Genomic DNA, 19,942 nt, shown 5'->3' with positions numbered 1-19,942 from the left:
TGAAATACTGAGGTAAATATAAAGATGCAAACTGAGTTTGATACACTGGATTCATTTTGCTGCTTCTATTGTTTCAAAGCAAAAAAACTTACTTAGAAGAGTGTACAGTCAAATTTCAATCTATAAAAGAAAAGGCCTGTTTCCCAGTCAATTAAAATCAGACCAACCTGGTTTTATCATCAACTACAACTACATTTTCCAGTGTTGTACAAGACAGAAACTGTAAGAATGCACGTGCTATCACGCCAGGTGTTTTCTCTCTTTATATAAAAAAGCAGAAGGAGGAAGAAACAAGGCATGAGAATGGTGACCACAGTGGGAAGGTGAGGCAGGGCTGTTGACAGAAAGCTTCTTCCATTTCTAATGTGCTCCACTGCAAGCCACAAATGGTGACCAAAGCATCAAGTCAGAAGTTTCTTTTCAAGTATATGGAATGAAAAGCCATAAAAGCACAGGCAACATGTACATTGCCTTTTGCTCTTTTCAGAAAGTTTCTCCCCATAGAACAGCTCTGTATGTTCATCACTCTACCCAACACTTGGAACCCAAAGAGAAGAGCTGACGCATAAATTTCAGGTGCTACTTACAGGAAACATTCCAGCGACAGCACCAAGGAGCAGCAGTGCATGGTGGTGTGTCTGGGGCATTTTAGATATCCTGATGCACTGAACTATCAGTTCCACGTTGAATTTTTCTTTGTCAAGGATATCTGCAAGTAAAAAACATCAATTGATTAACACTTTAAAGGTCAACCACATAGGAATGAACTGTACACTCAACATCTACAAAAAATGATTAGGAAGGCAAACTTGTATACTCTTATGGAGGAATCTCTCTCTCCTCAACAATACAGTGTAAACTAAAAAAAAAAAAAGGTAGAGGCCATTGTTTTAATGCTGTACTGGTAAAAGAAGTACTAAGAAATGAGTGATGGCTTTTACCTGCTGGGACCTTGCTACCATTGGATGACAATTTCTGACAGATACTTAGCAGGCAGCTGAGGATAAGCTGCTTTGTATATTCCATATTTTCTTCTTCTGATGCCATAGGTTCCAGACACCTATACATTTAGGAAAAAACATAGAGATAGAAAAATAAGCGACCAAACTTCATATTAAGACAAAAATAAGAAACTGCAATCTTAATTCTACTTAAGTTCTAAATAGAAGCTTCTAAAAAGCCTTCACCAAAAAGTGTCTCTTCTTTTTTTTGTTTTCAGTTGCATCAACTGGTCTTACAAAACACATTTATCAAAGCACTGTCAAAAGTATAAGTCTAACCTGAACTGTGATTGCCAGTCTGTGTAAAGGCAAGTCATAAGGAAAGAAAGACAAATACCCAATCTATATGTAAACTTTCCTAAGTGCCTGGAGATAGGGCTGGCAGGAAAAGCAATAGTTTTCCTAGGTTGCACTGGACAAAGATTGTTCCACCATGTGTTAGGAGGAATTTTAAAGCTTAGAGTATTATACTAGTTCTGTCAAAGACACGACTCTTGTCAATTGTGCCAGTTTTAATCCTTCTTGGCAATCCCAACCCCTTTGCCAGACAGACAAAGTTTTCAAATAAAAAGATATGCATCAGGTAAAAATCTTAAGAAAGTCCATCGCACTGTTTAAAGGGAAAAAAATCATAATAACTTCCCATTCCCCTTCTCTGATTCAGAGACAAAGTAGCCCATATTTTAATGCTTTAGAGTGTTTGATGCAGAAGAGAGGACTCAAGGACTCCTGGGTAATGGGAGAACCATTACCTGCTCAGCAGGTTAAAAAGAGCAGGTACCAATGCCTGCGGACGTCGAAGCTTCTTCTTATGCTGCAGTAATTCCAGAATAAGCATAACCCTCTGCCAGCTGAAGTGGTTTGTTTCTGGTGCCAATTCTGCATCTTGAGGCTTTCTAAAAAGATAAGACAAACAATGAGGATATACATTTGCAAAAGAAATAGTACAGTGTTTCAGAGAACACACACACAAGTAATTAACTAAAAAAAGGCAAGTTTTCTTTCACATAGTAATGTCTTTAACTGCTGCTCCTGGGAGAAGTGGCAATGTGTGGGCTTTGGATTGAAGCAGTAACATTTTAAATCATCAACAAACAATTCAGACCAAACTTGAAAAAACAAATAAGTACAGCATGCCTTCTGTGTATACAAAGGTTGTACAAAATGAAGACTTCTGTGGGGAAAAAAATAAAATCTATTACCAAATAAATATCCAATAGGTGATCTGCTTGCCATCCAGGAAACTTGCATCTTTGGAACTACTAGTGGTTAACACACTGACTAAGTAGGCAATCGGGGTGTGTGCGAGCTTGTGTGTTTATAAACTGACAGATACAATTTACAGATGGATCGATCTAACAGGTGATGATTGTTAAAAAAGGTCAAGGAAAGGAAAATAAGAACGGCTATTCTAAGTCAAACCAATTATTCTAGGCCAGCTATTCTAGGTCAAAGTAGGTCAATATCCTGCTTCAACAATGGCTGAAAGACAATGTTTAAAGAAGAGAATAAATACAGCGGACAAAGCAGCTCTTTTCTTATGAGAATGGAGAGAAGAAACAAGACAAAGATCTAAAAATTACTGGCTATATTACTGTTTTAACAGAAACAAAATACTGTTTTTCAGTCAACTAACAGGAACATTTTGATGAGCATCTGTAGGTTTCAGCCATGTGTATGTAATCTGTCCATGCATCGATATTACAAACCAACTTTACTATCAACAAAAACGAATCTTGTTCAACTGTGTCAAGCCAGATTCTATAAAAGCAAATGTCAAGATTAAAAATGCTATTTTTTTTTTTTAATTTTAACTGTTCTTCCATCTGTTCTCAAACAGCAACATGAGTTGGTTTTCTCCTGCCAAAAGTAGCTCAGTGATTTTACTGTGCAGGGGAAAAGAAGAAATAGATGTTTATGCTTTCGATACAGACTATGCAATGTATTAAGACAAGTGGCATTTTCAAACTGTACAGATAATATTTGTGGGTTTCTAGTTATTTTACCTCTGTTGCTGCATTTTCTGCCTTCTAGTTTGTTGAACAGTGGCCAGACTTTTTGTTTTCTCAGGAGGCTCCAGTTCTCTGACAATCTGCTCAGCACACACTGTAATCTGAAACAAAACAATAATGCAAGCACCAATGAACTATGTGTCACATCATATATCTGTTCCATCCTTTTTCTAAAAACACATGCCTTTCATGCACATACAGATATATAATCCACATATTCAAGTCATATCCCAGAAAATGAAAATCAGTGCAGCAGAAAGAAGTGAACTCTGCAGAATTCTTTCACTTAGTGTAGTAAATGACTGATACATGGTTTTTAAAGAAATAGCTTCTAAAAGCAGTCATTTAACAAACTTTCCATGCCATTAACACTATTCTATTATTTGACAAATAGTTTCTGATTCCTTTTGTGCTACAAATGATATAAATAACAAGTGTTACTGAATGTAGCAGCACCAAATCTCACTGCAACAGGTTTGAACATATTTCTGTGTTCTGGAGTTTGCCACTTACCCCTTTAAACACACTGCTAATTGCCTGGGCACAAAGAGGGTTCTTACAGTTTAAGAGTAAGTCAAACAATACTTTGAGTAGCTTCTGTTGCACCATCCCATCTGACACAGCTGCAAAGAATGGTTTAGTAATCTACAAAAGGGACAAAAGAAAGGATGCAGAGAGGTTTACTGTAAGAAGATAACAAAATCACAAGGTATAGAATTAGATATGCCCGATTATATATGACACGCACAATCACACAGGTTAGTATAGCAATCATTTGCATATTTACTATGTATTTGGTACATATCCAGGAATTCTTAGATACCAATCATATACCTGTGAAATATCCAACTGACATATACTGATTCCTGAAATTTTTCACACAACTTGCCTAATGGGGGGAACAAACTTGCTATTGCCAGCCTTTGGGAAGTATAAGCCAACACCTGGCTAGTAGAAGGCCTGAATTTGTATCCTCCTTCAAATGAGACTATTTATCACCCACTGTATTTTGTTAACAATTTTTCCTCAGAAGGAAAATATTAAGTAAAGCTCTTGCCTGACTGACAAAAAACTAAGAACTGTGGAACAGTAGTATCTGTAATGATACACATATTCATCTGCATGCAAATACAGTATTTTTATTTTGTGCTTGTCATAATGCAAAAAATAGAGCAAGCAGAAATTTTTCTGGTAATTTTAAGGGAGAAAGTTTTGCAGCTGTTTAGATGTTCCAAAGACACTACAGAGACCTCAAAAACTTGTACTAAAAGAAAGACAGGTCAAAAGCTATGGACTCCTTCACACAGAAAGAACACTGCTAGTTTCTTCAAGGATAAAAATAAATTATAGACCTTTCATAAATCCATACCTGCCCAAGTGCTGTGATCTGAAATGGTGGAATTTCTTCATATATTTTCTTGGCAGCATGCAGACTTCTGATAAATAAATCCAGACTCTGCTGATTCTTGCACAAGAGGGGTGCTGAATATTCATTAAACTTTCCAAGGATTAGATGCAGGAGAATAACTTCATCTTTCAAAACTGCCTCAGGTTTCTTAAAGACCTTTTCTAGCAACTGGTCTAGTACAGGCAAGAGGTGAGAAAGAATCATCTGCGAACAGGGGAAATTTCTAATGTAAGTTTTTATACATTCTCGATTTAACAAACTTCAGTAGCACAGTTTCATTTTACTGCAACATCTCCATCCCCTCTTTAGTAACACACTGCATACAGTATTTTAATCAACAGCTGTTCAAGAGGAAAAATACAAGACTTAATGTGAGATTACCAGGAGTACATACTCATCTGTTACTTTGCTATTCTGCTTTGCAGAGTAGTATTTCATATTTTTAAAGTACAGAAATAAGGCAATATTTTCATGGATTTATGACTGCTGTCTTCAACAAAGTCCAAATGTGAGGCAAGAACACTCACCCTCTATGCAGTTTGCAATCCTTTCAAGATACATACAACTGAACAGAGCATAAACATTCTGATTTAATTAATTTTTTTAACTTTGAACTCATGTATTTACCAGCACTTAAGAGAATTCTGAATACGCTAGGTAAGAGTAGGTTAATATGTATAAATAAAATTGACAGTACTACTTAATACCTTGCAATTCTGTACAGAAAACTCTATATATTCACTGATATCTAACCAAGGTAAAAAATTTCTTCTGGAAGAATCTCCTTCTGAAACAGTCTTCTTTAATAATGTCAAGGGAGTTTCCTTAAAAATTCCAGAGCAAAATGCTGCAGCCATTGCATTCCTGGATGGACCATACAAATATTCTGTGTTTCATTAAACCATACTTTGCAGCATAACCACATATTATTAGAGGTGTCAACTGAATGCCTAATTATCTAACACATTATTAAGTTATTTAACAACATTATTACTAAAAGAAATTTGATTTCAGCTTTCCAGTCAAGTGCAGAACCCATAAAACAAAAGGGTGGCACTTACCTCACCATGGACTTCATGAAGAATTTTCATTAAGTTTCTTGCAATATATGATGGGAAAATAGGGCTCTGTACACAATCAAGTATGTTTTCCAAAGCTTCCAAGAATTTTTTCTTCTGGGATTTCTGTTTTGGTTGTGTCTCAAGTTCCTCAAATAGAGTTCCCATAGTCTAATTCATTAACAAAGTGAAAATTAAGTTCTTTCCCTGCAATAAAAATGCCTTAAAACAACATTTATTCAATACTTTCACAATAATGCAATCTAGATACAAACAGAGTTCTTAATTTGTAAATAAACCACAGTTAATGCCTCTTAGATTCTCAGCTCTCTTTATGTAATAAATCACTTGAATATTTTTATAGAACTTACAAAAAAAATTACAAATCAGTCTGCTATTAACTTTCCTGGTTAACTTCATTTCTTTTCTAAAAGACGGGAGCTCACAGCAGCAGATAAAACTTGTATTAATGTACACCTTAATAAGAAAAATACCTGTGTTATGTATGTAGGGTCAGATACAATCTCTTCTGTCTTTTGCTCCAAATGCTGAAGAACAGGATAAAATAGAGACTCCTTTATCCCTCTCAAAGAATGAAGGCAGTTCAGAGCAGCCCTTCGAACTTCACTCACAGGACTACCCAAGTTAATTAGCAAAGATATCACCACTGCCAAAAGAATCAGGGAAGGAAGGAGGAAGAGAATAAAGTGAGCAGTCAGAATTTTACTGTAGCTGTCCCTGAAGAGGCATCGACATCACTTTGGAATTAAAAAGTCCTGTCTTTTCACTGTAAACCTCTAGAGTGCACAAAACCAACCTGAATCTTAAAAGATCCATGTCTCTGAACTTCATCACAGTCCTTATATTCGTGTTTAAGCTCAGAGTTCATATATTGCTACTGACTGTCAGTCACATCCTTGTACTGCACAGAAAGCAAGGTGCTGTAATTGACTTCTTCAGGACAGCTCTGTATTCCTTTAACACTTTTATAATTCAAAAAAAAAGTGGCTTCACTTCCAAGCTTGGACTGGTAACTGCAGCAGAAAGAGCTGTCTCAGCCTAGTGCAGCTAAACATAACTATGGATACCCTTCATGGTATAAAACATAGTAAAACTGGAAAAAATTAAAAAATATTGTGATTAAGTCTTAACATGAGAGATAAATACTGTTTTACTTTACCTGGAGATGATGGCAATAGCAGCTGTTTTTTTTTCTGGTTTGTTTGTGATTCAAGCAGTGCATAGCCGATATATAGAGCCTGAGTCTGCAGCATTGCACTGACCTCATAGTTCAGGTGATTTGAAAGGTTATAACTGTAAGTCCATAAAATGGAAAGGAACTTGAAGAGAACCTCTGAATCTTTTAGATGTACCTTAAATTTAACAAAATTTTAAAAAAGAGGAAAGAAACTTTTAAAATTTATTTGGTAAACTACTATTCAAAACATCTGATAAACCACTCACATCAAAGGAGTACACTAAAAGGGAACTAAAGAGTTAGAAATAGTGTCTTTAGGGACAAAAAATTATTGAGTAGATGTTTGTGTGTATATTCAAGTCTCGCTTTAGAACCTCTCTGTCAAATTTAATGAGTTTAACTGAAGCAGTTACATCATTGCCTAACAGTATCCCAAATCAATTTAAAGTTCTCACTTAGTACATAGTCTGGCAACAGCTAGCATGCTTTCTGTCTGTAAATTGCTCTCTGGAATCCTAACAGCTCTTCATTCATCAAGCAGAGTACCCACTCAACATCCCACAAACTGAACACAGCTTGACAGAATCACTGATACACTCCTGACATACTCTTGCCTATTCTCTTTTCCACAAGTCCACTAAGATCAAAGTTCCAGCTACATTAACTGTTCTAGAGCTGGCAAAAATAACTGTCTTGTCCCTTTCAAATTAAAAACCCTCAAAACTGGAGGCCAACAGTACTGCAGAAGTGAAAGAAGCAAATTATTATTGCAGCTGTTGTCTTCACAAGGTCCTAGGACATTATTAACCCCATTCCACAAACTTTCTGTAGTCTCTCCTCCAAATTTCTTCTCTTCTTCTGTGCAATACGATCCAGCTTCCTCAGTCAAAACCTCCCACCAAAATAACCTCCTTCCTTTCCTGCTGACAGCCTTTACTAGCCTGGCACTGAATCAAATCTCTTCATCAGCCCAGTGTCAGTATAATTTCACTAGATCTTGGAGTGAATGAAAATGAGACAGTTATATACATGAATTAACATCAGAAGCAAGTTTTGTTATGAAATCATTGCTATTCTTTCCTTCTTCGGTTTGTGTTTGTTATGTGCTGTTCTTGCTGAAACAGCATCGAATTCCAATAACAGCAGCTTTGTGTCAATTACTTGATTTCATTTTCCTCAGAATGAACAGATATTACTCCCTGCCATCTAAAATCAAGACTGACAAAATTCCTTATTCTCTTCCAAAAAATGTATCACTTGATGCATGTGAAAACCACGAGATGATGCAATAAGGAAACATACAATTTCTTCTAAAAGTTTTCCTTTCAATTTCCGTATTTAAATACTAACAAATTTTATAGAGCAACCCCTCCTTTTGCTACCAGATAGAACCAAAACTTTCAGCTCAAACTTTAAGCTCTTGATCTTATCCTAGAAATCAGCGTTATGTTTTTACCTTTGCTTCAACTGATCCATTTGTGGTTTGTTTGGGTTTTTTTAACTTTTGTTTTCCATTATTACATTTAATTAAAGTAACCAGCTGAACCTTCGACTTTCATCTTCTCACAATACTTGTATGCCACCAGCAGTGTTGCATGATCTGTTTACCATTTTTCTCAGTTTTCTTAAAATTAATGTAATTGCATAATAGTTGATGACTAATAATTCAGAGCAACAAATACAAAAATAGTACCTTGAGTAAGAGATTCATCAGTGCTCTGTACTGAATAACATTGCTGCCTTCACTAGCTCCACTGACAAGCAGGTCAAACAGCCCCAAAAGGAGGTGCAGGAAGTCTTGGCTATCTTGATTCAGAGATTCGGGATTCCACCAAGTTTCCTCTAAAAAATACAGGTTATAAATAATTGGACGCATACAAACACCTTCAGGAACCAAGAGAAAACAGACATCTCTAGTTAAAAGGAGACAATACCTTTAGTTGATTTCATGTTTACAAGTAAGTAATCTTTTCAGATCTCAATCACAACAAAGGGAGAAGGCTAGGGAAGCAAAATTTCCTTGTTTCCAACAACTTCCAAAAAAAAAAACCTAACTTTCCTTCTTCACTGATGTAAGCGACAGTCAAAATCTTAAGACTTACCTTTTGGAAAGGACAGAGGAGGTTTTAGGCCATTTATGAAGTTTTTCAATAAGAACAGGAACATAGCTGACTCTTCTGCATAAGCAGTCTCATCACTATTGAGCTTTTCTATATATGCACTTAATAAGTCCTTAGGCACCACAGTTTCCTCTACTGTTTCAACAGACCAATTTAGGGGAGTTTCCTGTGAATGAAAATTGATTTTAATGTATTCTGTCACAATTTCATGCAACAGAAAACAGAAATTTAGCATTAAAATTCAGCAACATTTAATTTCCAACCTCCAAAGAGGTATCCTTATGAAGTGATTTATGTTTCTGATTTTACATTGAAACATGCATCTGTAGTTTTGAAACCTACACCAGCTTTTTCTACCATAGTTAACAGCGTACGTGAGGTAACAGAAGAGTAAAATATCAATCCCTCTAGAATGTCTCTTCAAAGGGAATAGGAGTTACAGCATTTTGTGGACATTCAGCTTAATACTTTCATTTAGCTGTTCCAGTGACATAATCTATATCTTTCAAATACTTGCATATACAAAAACTCATTAATGGAATAATCTGAGGTCAGATTAACTAATTGCCATTTACCGCTACGTGTGAGAGGGGATGCACACATAGAAACACAGCTCTGCTCACATGGGTTTCTTACACACAAAAGTAAACCCCAAAACTGTTTCACAACAAAATAAATCAAGAAAACCCCAAGAGGAAAAATGCATAAAAATTAAGTAAAAAAGGAGGGCAGCAAGATACAGAAATACTCTTTCTGAACATTGTTCCTACAGATTTCTCCAATATAAAGAAAATGCCCTCTCTACACTGTTTGCATCTTACCTCTGCAGGATCACAGGCTCTGAGATTTTTTATTTTTTTATCCAGGAAGCAGAAGACTCTGATAGCCACTGAAAAATAATTTTCCTTCATCTGTGTATTGCAGCAGCACTGAACAAGCAATGAACCAATTATATGAGTAATTACTTTCTGTCTCACACTGTCAGATTCTGTTTCAGCAACGAGTATCAGGTCATCAACCTTAGAAAAAGGAGTGGAGAAAAAAAAACAACAAAAAGTCTGTAAGACAAGTGGGACTTCAGTATGACTTTACACCATTTTTCTTTTGCATGTTCAGTTAAATCCTTTTTATCTTCTATCAGAGGTAACAAGTTACTATCTGCTGTCATGGTACTCTTTGGAACCTGGGAATGCACAAACATCTGTTTCTATGGTATACTTGTTTATTCTCATTTTTTTTCAGGAAACTAAAAATTCCTTGAATTTAGTTACATCAGTCATTTTTCCAAACAGGTAACAGCTTCACCACTTCTTTTCTTCGTGTTAAGGAAGAAATCTGTTTTATCTAGATCGTATTGTGGTTTGTTAATATATCTATTTATATTTGCTTAGCAGCTTGATGATAGTACACTAGTGCTAAGAAGACCACACAAAGTTCTTCCATATCACACTTGTTCTACTACAGTGACCACCTGAAAAGTAAAATTTCTTAAGGTCAGGGTAACATGGCACACATACCATTTGCAATAGTAAGGAAGGGTCCCCTGAGGTCAAATTTTTAGAAAGCAGTAGAATCATTTTCTCGTTGGCCACTCCAATCAACTCTGCAGACTTGGCAGATTTAATTGCCTCTTCAAGAGCTACTCCAGGGGATAAAAAAAATCAGATAATCTAGGTACACAAATCGCATATTAACACACTGGTGGTTCAATATTTAGAATCAGTCAGAAACATACTAGACAATTTCTACATCTTTTCAAAAAGATTTTTGGAGAAGTCTATTCACAGTCACAATATGACAGCCTGCTAATGACAGCCAGCCTCCTTCAATACGTGTTTAGGTTCATTAAGGATGCTGTCCTAACTCGTCAAAATTTTTCTCTTACAAAATTAGTTACAATTAATGCTTTACCTTCTGGCCAGCCTTTCAGTAAAGGGTGTAAGGAGCAGAGCCCAGACTCTGACAGACAAACAGTCATTTTCCAATCTGAAGATTTTGAATTTGCATTAGTGATTACCATAAAAGGTAACAACTGCATTACTGCTTCATCCAGTAGTTCCTTCTTCTCTTTCAAAATCTCCTCTTTGACTAAAATTTTTACTGCTCGCTCCAAAACCTTGCACCTAAAAGAGAACAAATCATGTTGAAAATACACTGTTAAATCATACCAGCAACACTTCTTTGATTTGTTCTCTATTTTCCATGGTGATTTTCTGAATCAAAATAGCACGGAGAACAAATAAGGAGTTAATGGGAAATGGTATGCAAATAATTGAACATTTCTCCTGTAATTCAGCATAGAGATAGCATAACAAAAAGCATTTGCAGAGAAAAACATTTTTAAAGTATTCTTTAGAGTTACATTTTAAAAAAATTATTTATACAGAAAGAATGTAGTCTGAAAAAAGGTACAAACATACCACTTTCCCTCCTTTGAAAGATCTGCTCTCTGGAAGATGTTCAAAAGACTTGATACCACGACTTCTGGATTGACTTGTTCCCTGAAAATCTGAAAAGTAATCAAGAAAAATGAATGAAAGTACAATAATATTCAAAATAATTTACAACATCATAATGGAAAATGCATCTGCTATACCAAGTGGAAACAGAGATCAAACATCACTAACTGTATTCCTACTGATGTTCATGCAATTAAAATATTACCAGGGTAAGCAGAAGTTATAAGGCTGACCAGTATGCCCTCTAGATAGGCTGAAGTATGGAGAATTTATCAAATGCAGAAATGTTTGGTAAAATTGATAATAAACAATATGCAAAACACTTAATTAAATAAGAATTGCTTTTATTTTACATTGCACATGGATGACTAAAACATAAGGCACCTTAAAACAAAGGATACTAAAGGTTAAAGGAGCACTCACGTGCTTCTATTCTTATTTTTTAGTGATTGAGAATGAATGAAAACACAAGACCAATTATACTACTGCTAATAATATTGTCCACTACTACTAGCAGAAGCAATAAAGACAGACTGTTACTCTAGCTGGAAACAATCAGTACAATGCATACCAGAGGCCTATCCAGTAAACCTGAGCTGGAGTTCAGGACTTTGCCACTATCAACTGACCAAATGACTTCCATATGGAAAAATTCAACTGAGCACTTCTCAATCGCGTAATGACTTGTGACTGCACCATTTGCCATCCAAAAGGCAAACAGTATGCCTTGTGTTTTTTATAGAAAAATGAGCAGAATAAGCAAGAAGCACACCTCAAATAATAATCAAAGATTTAAACATGCTCTAGTAACTACACTAAAAAAAACAAACAAAAAAACCCAACAAAAACCCCAATAAATTCATGTTAACTGCAAACACTTGTGGAAGGATCAGGTAGCAGACCTGCAGGGGAATTGTGAGATGGTAAACAGGACAAGCCTCCTAAATTTATGCTGCTTCATCCTGCTAAAGGATAGAAGTCACACACTAAGGACACAAGTACAAGATGGACAACTACAAAGAATACAGCCCAGACACACATATGCAAGATCAACTAAAATCTTGCATATTGAAAGATACTCACTTACCTCCAAAGAACTGAGAGCAGACATTACAACATCTCTGTTGTCATCCTTGAGCCGACCAAAAATTGCTTCTTCTATGAAAGCCTGATCAAAGCCCTCCTGAAAAAATAAGGAAAAACAGAGTCAAAGGAAAAAAAAAAAAAAAAAAGCATTTGTCGGTAGCAAAAGTTACTGGTTTTTAATGAAATATCTGAATTCTAGTGTAAGAGAAGTGGTAATATCATCTACATTAAACCTTACAGGCAGACTAACTTTCAATAACAAAAAAAAGAAAACTATAAATATTCATTTACTTAGATTTTATCTTAGAACGCAAGCAGTTTAATAAACAAGAACTACATCCAGACTCCAGAATATGGGAAAATGGTGACAGAAACTTACTAAAAACACCATGAAAAAACCGTACAGATGACATATGCAAGTTTAACACACCACTCATCTTCAACTGTTAAGTCTGGCAAACAGCTTTTTGAAGACATTCTATGTTAAGTCAGTTCTGTGAGAGATTCAGGACACAAACCTTTGATGTTTCAATAACATCTTTCAAATGCTGAAGAGCGAGGACCCGCACAGCAGGCTGAGGATGATTCAAACTAAGTAGAAGGGAGGTATCAGAGTCTTCCAGAAACTGAAATACAGATTTCACAGTGACTCATTGCATGTTAAAAATACTTTACATATACACAAGGATAATGGGAGACATTCTTAAAGCAATTTTTTGTACCAGAAGAAAACCTGTATAATCAAGACCTAAATAGTTAAATTACAGAACAATAATGTTGTATAACTATTTCAAATTTGGTCGTCTTCATGTTTGCAGACAGTTTTTGGAAGATACTTGAGAAGTACAGTAAGCCACAGATGCTGTTATGTCCCAGAAAAGCATTACCCTTATCTAAGGATTCTGAGAAAGCTCTAGTGACAATGTCAGTGTGACAGAGCACAGACAGAAACTGTTAAAAAGGCATCCCTGCCAATACAATTGTGTGCACTTATCTCAGGAACCTTAAAAGCTGGAAGAGAGTCATATGCCTATGTTCTGCATGCCTTGGTTTTCTGTTAATCCACTTGTTATTCAGCCACAGAATCTGTGCCTTTGTTAAATCAGTATAAAAATACATGAAGCACTTCTTTAGGTAGTTTCTCATATTTTCCTAAGTGCTTTCAGTCTTTCAATCACTGCAAACAACAGCCATAATACTAATCATCTCTTAATGAATTTCTTGGACAGATCTGTTGCAGTCATGGCTATTCTGTGTTAGGCTGAGTTTCAGTTGCTCTTCAGAAATGGAAGAACTATGTAGTCACTCTATTCTTCCATGTTACTGACTCTAAACATTCATAAAATCAACGCAAGGAAAAGACCAAGCCACCTTCTCTCAACAGTGACAAAGTCATCAGCTTTCCCAAAACAGACACCTCTAACACTGACAACATCTTTAAGATGAGGCCTCGCTGGGCACTACTGTGTTGACACTAATGACCATTTCAATAGATGTAGTGGTCATGTTCCTAAGGAAAAAAAATTATTGATAGCAATTAGAGCAGGTGGAAATATATAAATTTTAACCACTGAAAAAAAGCTCATGCTCATGACTGCTCACGATAAACACAAACTTAGCTTTTGATTTTACCACAGTTTTGACTGATTCCCTCATTCCCAAAATCACCTTTAAGCAAGTTAGTTGTTTCTGTTTTGTTTTCGGTTTTGGTTTTTTGGGGTTGTTTTGGTTTTTTTCCATTTTTTTTTCTTGTGGGAATGGTAGAGGTTTTGTTCATATAGAAGAATAGAGAGCAGAACATTGCCAAAAATCAGCCTTCTGCCTTCTGACTGTATAACCAGATAAAAGCTGGGATCTGAGCTTCTACCTACCTTATATTTTCCACAGCTTAATGAAAGAGAAATAAATTGGTGAAAAAGATTTTGTTCAGCCTCATCTGTGCAATCTTCCAGGTGCTTCTCCAATACAGAGTCTAAGGCTTTAGGATACCTGCAAACAGACAAAACCACCAACATTTGCCATGGAGGATGACAGAAGAACATATATTTACAGCAGAAATATAGGGGAATACAAGGAAACAATGCACCCACTCTCATCTAAACCAGATATTTTAAGTAGCTTTGCAAAGAAAATCAACCATTATGTTGTAACACAGATGAATTGCACATCACTAGGACAAATAACGAGCAGAACAGGTCATGCTACACAGCGAACAGCTTTACAAAGCCAGTAGGTCTGTGTCCATGTATTACAGTGATAACAAAATATGTGGGGACAGATAAGTAAAATAAAATTTGGACAAAGATTAGGAGTAATTTATTAATTCTATATCTATTTTGTCAAGAATACTGGGCTTATGATCCCCAGTAAGCTGACATAACCACTCTACAGATTGTGGGTCTGTAATAGACAAATGGAACTTACTTTCTCTCAAGAAGTCTGATAAGAGGAAGAATCTTTTGATTGAGTGCAGCCATTTTGGTGGGATTAGATCCAACCTCTGTACCACAGGAGATAAACTCTTCAAGAAACTTTCTAAAATTACAGACAAAAGGAAAAGTCACCACATTTTGCATAGTACAGTTTTCATTACTGTTATAAAGCACAGTGCTGAACAGGTTAGGATTAATATGCAATACTTATTGCAAGTGCAGATTTGCTCCTGGCCTGAAGTTTCACTCTGTCCCACAAGTACTCCCACAAGTGCTAAAAGCATAGTTCTTCTGGGTTACCAAATGTTAAGATTGCAAAATTCAGGTTTGGAGCTAACTTATGAACTCAGAAAAACATGCTCATATAATGCTAACGCCATTGTCAGGAATTAGTTGTTATTAAACCAGAAATGACTGCAGTACTGCGTAAAAAAATAACTGAAGTTAACTCACGAAGCTAGCAGGCAATCTAAATCCTTTTCCAGTGGTACACTCTCAAGAATAGCTTGGAGGTGCCCGATGTAAATGTCATTTTCTGTCTCTTCAGATTCTTCTTGCTCCTCTAAGGACAAAGCACAACCATAAAAGATGAACAACAGTTTGAGAATAACCCCTTCGTACTGCTTAAAGCTAACAGCTTGTACAGGCATCACATCTGGTGAACCAAGCACACAACCCGAAGACCACAAAGTTCACTGATTACTAGCAGTAACTCTCCATGAGCTGCTAGAAATGCTTTATATCAATGCCATTAAAATGCCAGAGGTTGGATTGCTACCAATAAATTCAAGTATGCTTTGGAAGATTCCAGATCTCCTACTACAATCTGTGCCAGCAACTCTCTACAACATTCTCTTGTGTCAATCTGGATCTTTTTAACAAAATAGCTTTCCCAATTGATTCAGCAGTTACAAGGCCACAGTGCAAACAGTGCAGACTCACTAGTGCAGACACAGGCTACTACTGCATGCCAGTCTGCCTTGCTGTCCCAGACTGTTCCCAGGCACATTGAATTCATCAGATAAAAATAGATCTTGACTAATTAAACTACATATGGAGTACATGTAATCTACCTAAGAAAGATTCGGCAGTACTACAATACATCTCTCTAAGAGTCAGAAACTTCATACATCAAAATGAAGTTACTGCTGAAATACTGCAAATCAACATCTAGGTCAAAGAGATATAGGTAAAATAATGCCTAAAACAGCCTCCTCTCTAGGGCCTAGATAAACAAAAAGCAAAAAACACACAAAAGCTCAATCAGGTCTTCACATGTATTGGCACAGTGGAAGAAGCAACTAAAATTACACAGCTGTGACATTTACCACAGCTTTCTGTCCTTAAGACTAAACAAAGTTTTAAAAAGAACATGTGCTAACTTACCTGTATCACTTTTCACGACAGCATGAACAAGGTGAGGCAACAGGTAACACAGAAGAGGAGATATATCATATCCTGCTGACAGGCCTTGCAAAAGCACTACCAGTTCTGGGATCTTGCACAGATAATTAAATGGCCTGCACAATGGAACAAAGGGGGGAAAAAAGTACGTATCCTCATCTGGGTTACAAACACTTTCAAAACCATACAGACTTCCTGAGGATTCGATTTTCAGCATCAGGTAACAGCCTCATCATAAAAAAGTGCTGAAAAGATTCAAAGGGTTCCACTTACTTACTGCCAAAGGTTTATTGGCATATTTAATATCCAAGAAGAAAACAGGGTACTGCCAGTCATCTTGAGCGAAGCTGCTACGATGGTACCTATGTTTTCTGGAAAGTTGCTGGTATGAGAAAAAAATACTTGTATGGACTGCAGGAAGAGAGACCCTCACACTGCAAGGAGCATATCTATCACCCAGCAGCAGCAAAAGAAAGGGATGAGAAGTACTAGCTCAATGACAAATCCTCAGAGTAGAAGCAATTTCCCCTCCTGCTAATACAAAGTCACCTTGTCTCCTTTTGCACCCACCTGACTGAATGCTGCATAATCTATCTAACATGCCTCTCCTTAGTTCCCCACACCTTAGCTTTTAACCTGTTTTCCTCTACTATGACAATGTTTAAGTATCTTGAAGGTAATCACTTCACATATCCCTAACAAGATTTTTTCTACTGGAATATCCAGGCTAACCTCTCTGCTCAAGCAAGCAAACTCCCTGTAACATGTAGGACTTCCAGGACTGTGTGCAACTGCATGTTAACAGCACTAGCTAGCTGTGTCAGGGCAGTGCAGACAGATTGATGGGAATGTACCTACTACACATGTACCTGACCTGTGAGACCAAAGAAGTGGTGGTGTAGAAGCACTTATGCTTCAAGGTGTTCAACTACACAAACTCAAAGCCCTTCCATTGAAGGGACAGAACTTTTTTCCAAGCTATTCAAATAAGCTCCAATTTGCACTACCATTATTATGCTGGCTTCTCTTCTGGGATTCTCACTTTCCAGAAAACCTCTTACTTGACAGGGTTTAGTTTTGTATGTTGACAGCAATATTTTACTATGGGAAGTGGCAGCAGAAAGACCAAAAGATGACAGACTCACACCACTGAGACTCCTTAGCTGTAGAGGGCATACAAATTTTTAAAGTAAGCCAAAGGAACTTTCAAACCCTTTGAAATGTAAACTACCAGAATTTCTCACAGGGAAGTATTCCTTTAATGATGAGCATATATAAAATTCAAATCATCAAAGCGCAGTCTGGGAATTTAAGAAGTGAGAAAACTGAATTCATGTAGACTTACTTTTTCCCAAGTTTATCTCCTTTCTGAGTTTGTAGAAGTAGGTTCAAGCAAGCCAGCCCATCCCTGACTAATGAGGGTACTTTAGATAATGTCTTGCTTATCTGTAACATCAGGGAATGCACCAATGAAGTCTCCACTGTCACTTTTACTGTCATCTGGCAGATTATCATGTATGTTGCAGCTCTGTAATCCTGTATGGAGGATTTCAATCCCTATACAAAGAGATAAAGGTGAATTTTTAACACAGAATAACACAAAAGAGTACATTAACATAAAAATAATTTTTATTCCGACATGCATGGAATTGCACTGTCTTCATCTCCATGCATTAACATCTAAAGGATTTATAAACTCGACTTTCAAGTTATCATGCAGGGTGTACAGATAAAGAAGACACATTTATTAACTGCTGCTCTATTCATTAACAAAGTTCCTGGAGGAAAGAGGATATTAAAGCCAGCTGTCCACCCTTACTCCACTTCCTCATGGTTTAGCAAAATAAATTTCAAAGAAAAAGATGTTCATCCAAACTGTGTATCCACTTCTCACAGCTCCATTCCTCATGCAGAGTGGGAAACAGAGTTCTTAAAGTGCTCATTTGAGGTGTAAAACACCATTATTTCTCATAGACCCTCACCTGCCTGATGTTTCAAAGCAGTCTAAGAGTAGTACAATGCATACCACACAGAATGTCCCTCTTCAATGTCATCTGCAGATGCATGTCTGCAGCTCACAGTACACTTCATCACACAGGAAGGAAAACAAAGCTTCACGTACCTTTTGGATGTAAGGGAGCAGCATAGAGACTATAGTGTCTGTTATCTTCTCTGCAGCTCCAAGAGCTGATACAATGGTGGAAGCATAAAACACAAGAAGAACTCTCAATTGAGCTGAGCTGCCAGGACACTCTGAAAAGACCTGGATCACAGAAAAAAACTGGTCATTCAGACATCATGGAAAGTGCAAATGCACATATGGCTTCCCCCAAAACCACCAAAACCTCAGAACTCCAGCCTGTAAGCTCTACACTGGCACACTGGCACAACTTAAGTCATCACCTCCTGCCAGAAGCAGCCCCCACCTGAGGTTACTGCTCCTCCTCGCAGACAAGGCAGAAGGAAATGGGTGCAATTCCTAATGCACTTAATCAGAATAAGTAACCTAAATCACTTGCGATTTTGGTGTAACACTCAAGGCTCAGAACTGGACAGTCAAGAAGCTAAATTGCATATGTTTAACACCTCCTACTACATCTGTGAACAAACCCTCTTATTGTGTGTGCTTTGCTTAGTTTGATGGCACACGCATTCTCTAAATAATTGGAACTATTGTACATCTTACCCTTCTGAAACTATAGAACTAGTCCTCCATTTGACATTTACTGAAAAAAACAAATAAATTTGCTCACCTTCTAACATTCTCAATTTTAAGTTCTCATTAAATATTTGAAGACTTATGTTTAAAACACCCATGACAACCTCCATAAGAGATATGGAAATTTAAAGCACAGTTACAAACTAACAGCAGGAACGAGTTTATAAAAGACATTAAGACAATGAAGTACTTTGAGGCAATACAGTATCTTTAAGTCATAAAGTATTGCCAAATTGTTTTGTCGTGGCTCATTGGTTCTCAGCCACTTCCTTACAAGAACTTTTGATAGATCGTCATCTACACAAATAATAAGAAATCTTCATATTGTTTACTAATAACTGATTCCTTTTACTATTTGATATGTAATTCCAAATATTAATAAACAACATATTACTATAAAAATATGGGGAAAAACAAGTGACAACAAACAAACAACATTCTAGAATAAATGAACAACCTTAACAGATTTTGCCACCAGCCTGCAGATGAAATCCATGAAATTCAAGTCTTTGTAGCAGTGTGTAATGAGTGTACCCCTTGCCAGTGGGACTCCAGGTTTCTTTACATGTCAAAAAAAGTAAAATTAGAACACTCAGAGTGAAGTGAAACATAAAGCGAAGCACACGAAGTAAAAATTACTATTACATTAATCCTATTGATTGGTTAACATCATTTAAATTGAAATAAGTAAGGGAAATCCACACACTGCTCTGGAATTCTTTGTATCTACATTAAGACAGACCATGAAGAGCATTACATATAACCTATATCCAAATAAACATCAATTTTAGTAATTGACATATCTTCCTAGCAGTAGTAAATACCTGCACCTTAAAAGTATACTTTAACTTAGCCAAAACAAAGAATAATTACAATTAAAACTTTTTAATATGAACTTTAGCTTTAAAGAAAGATAGCAGAAAAAACACATGGGCATCCAGGCTCCATCCCTATAATTAAATCTTTTAGTACAGTTTTACAACTAACCACATAAACAGGTGGACCATATTCACAAGCCTAGCAAAAAAGTCAAGACATTATTAAT

General features: G+C 36.5%; 1 protein-coding gene across 1 annotated transcript in view; it reads right to left on the bottom strand.

Annotated features, from left to right (window-relative positions):
• The window catches only part of HEATR1 (HEAT repeat containing 1), a 36,394-nt gene that overhangs the window by 13,047 nt on the left and 3,405 nt on the right, over positions 1–19,942 (bottom strand). The window contains 24 exon segments of the mRNA XM_032683241.1: positions 588–709; positions 942–1,060; positions 1,754–1,897; positions 3,008–3,114; positions 3,527–3,658; positions 4,383–4,625; positions 5,483–5,650; positions 5,974–6,146; positions 6,660–6,852; positions 8,371–8,519; positions 8,780–8,963; positions 9,619–9,816; positions 10,315–10,436; positions 10,709–10,920; positions 11,218–11,306; positions 12,344–12,439; positions 12,861–12,968; positions 14,214–14,331; positions 14,767–14,877; positions 15,228–15,336; positions 16,161–16,294; positions 17,524–17,735; positions 18,301–18,441; positions 19,355–19,456. Coding sequence (XP_032539132.1) covers positions 588–709; positions 942–1,060; positions 1,754–1,897; positions 3,008–3,114; positions 3,527–3,658; positions 4,383–4,625; positions 5,483–5,650; positions 5,974–6,146; positions 6,660–6,852; positions 8,371–8,519; positions 8,780–8,963; positions 9,619–9,816; positions 10,315–10,436; positions 10,709–10,920; positions 11,218–11,306; positions 12,344–12,439; positions 12,861–12,968; positions 14,214–14,331; positions 14,767–14,877; positions 15,228–15,336; positions 16,161–16,294; positions 17,524–17,735; positions 18,301–18,441; positions 19,355–19,456 — 3,486 coding nt within the window.

This window comes from Chiroxiphia lanceolata, chromosome 3 (genome assembly GCF_009829145.1).
Source record: "Chiroxiphia lanceolata isolate bChiLan1 chromosome 3, bChiLan1.pri, whole genome shotgun sequence".
NCBI lineage: Eukaryota > Metazoa > Chordata > Aves > Passeriformes > Pipridae > Chiroxiphia > Chiroxiphia lanceolata.
Note: the sequence above shows the minus strand (reverse complement) of the source record. Positions and strands in the feature narration are given on the sequence as shown.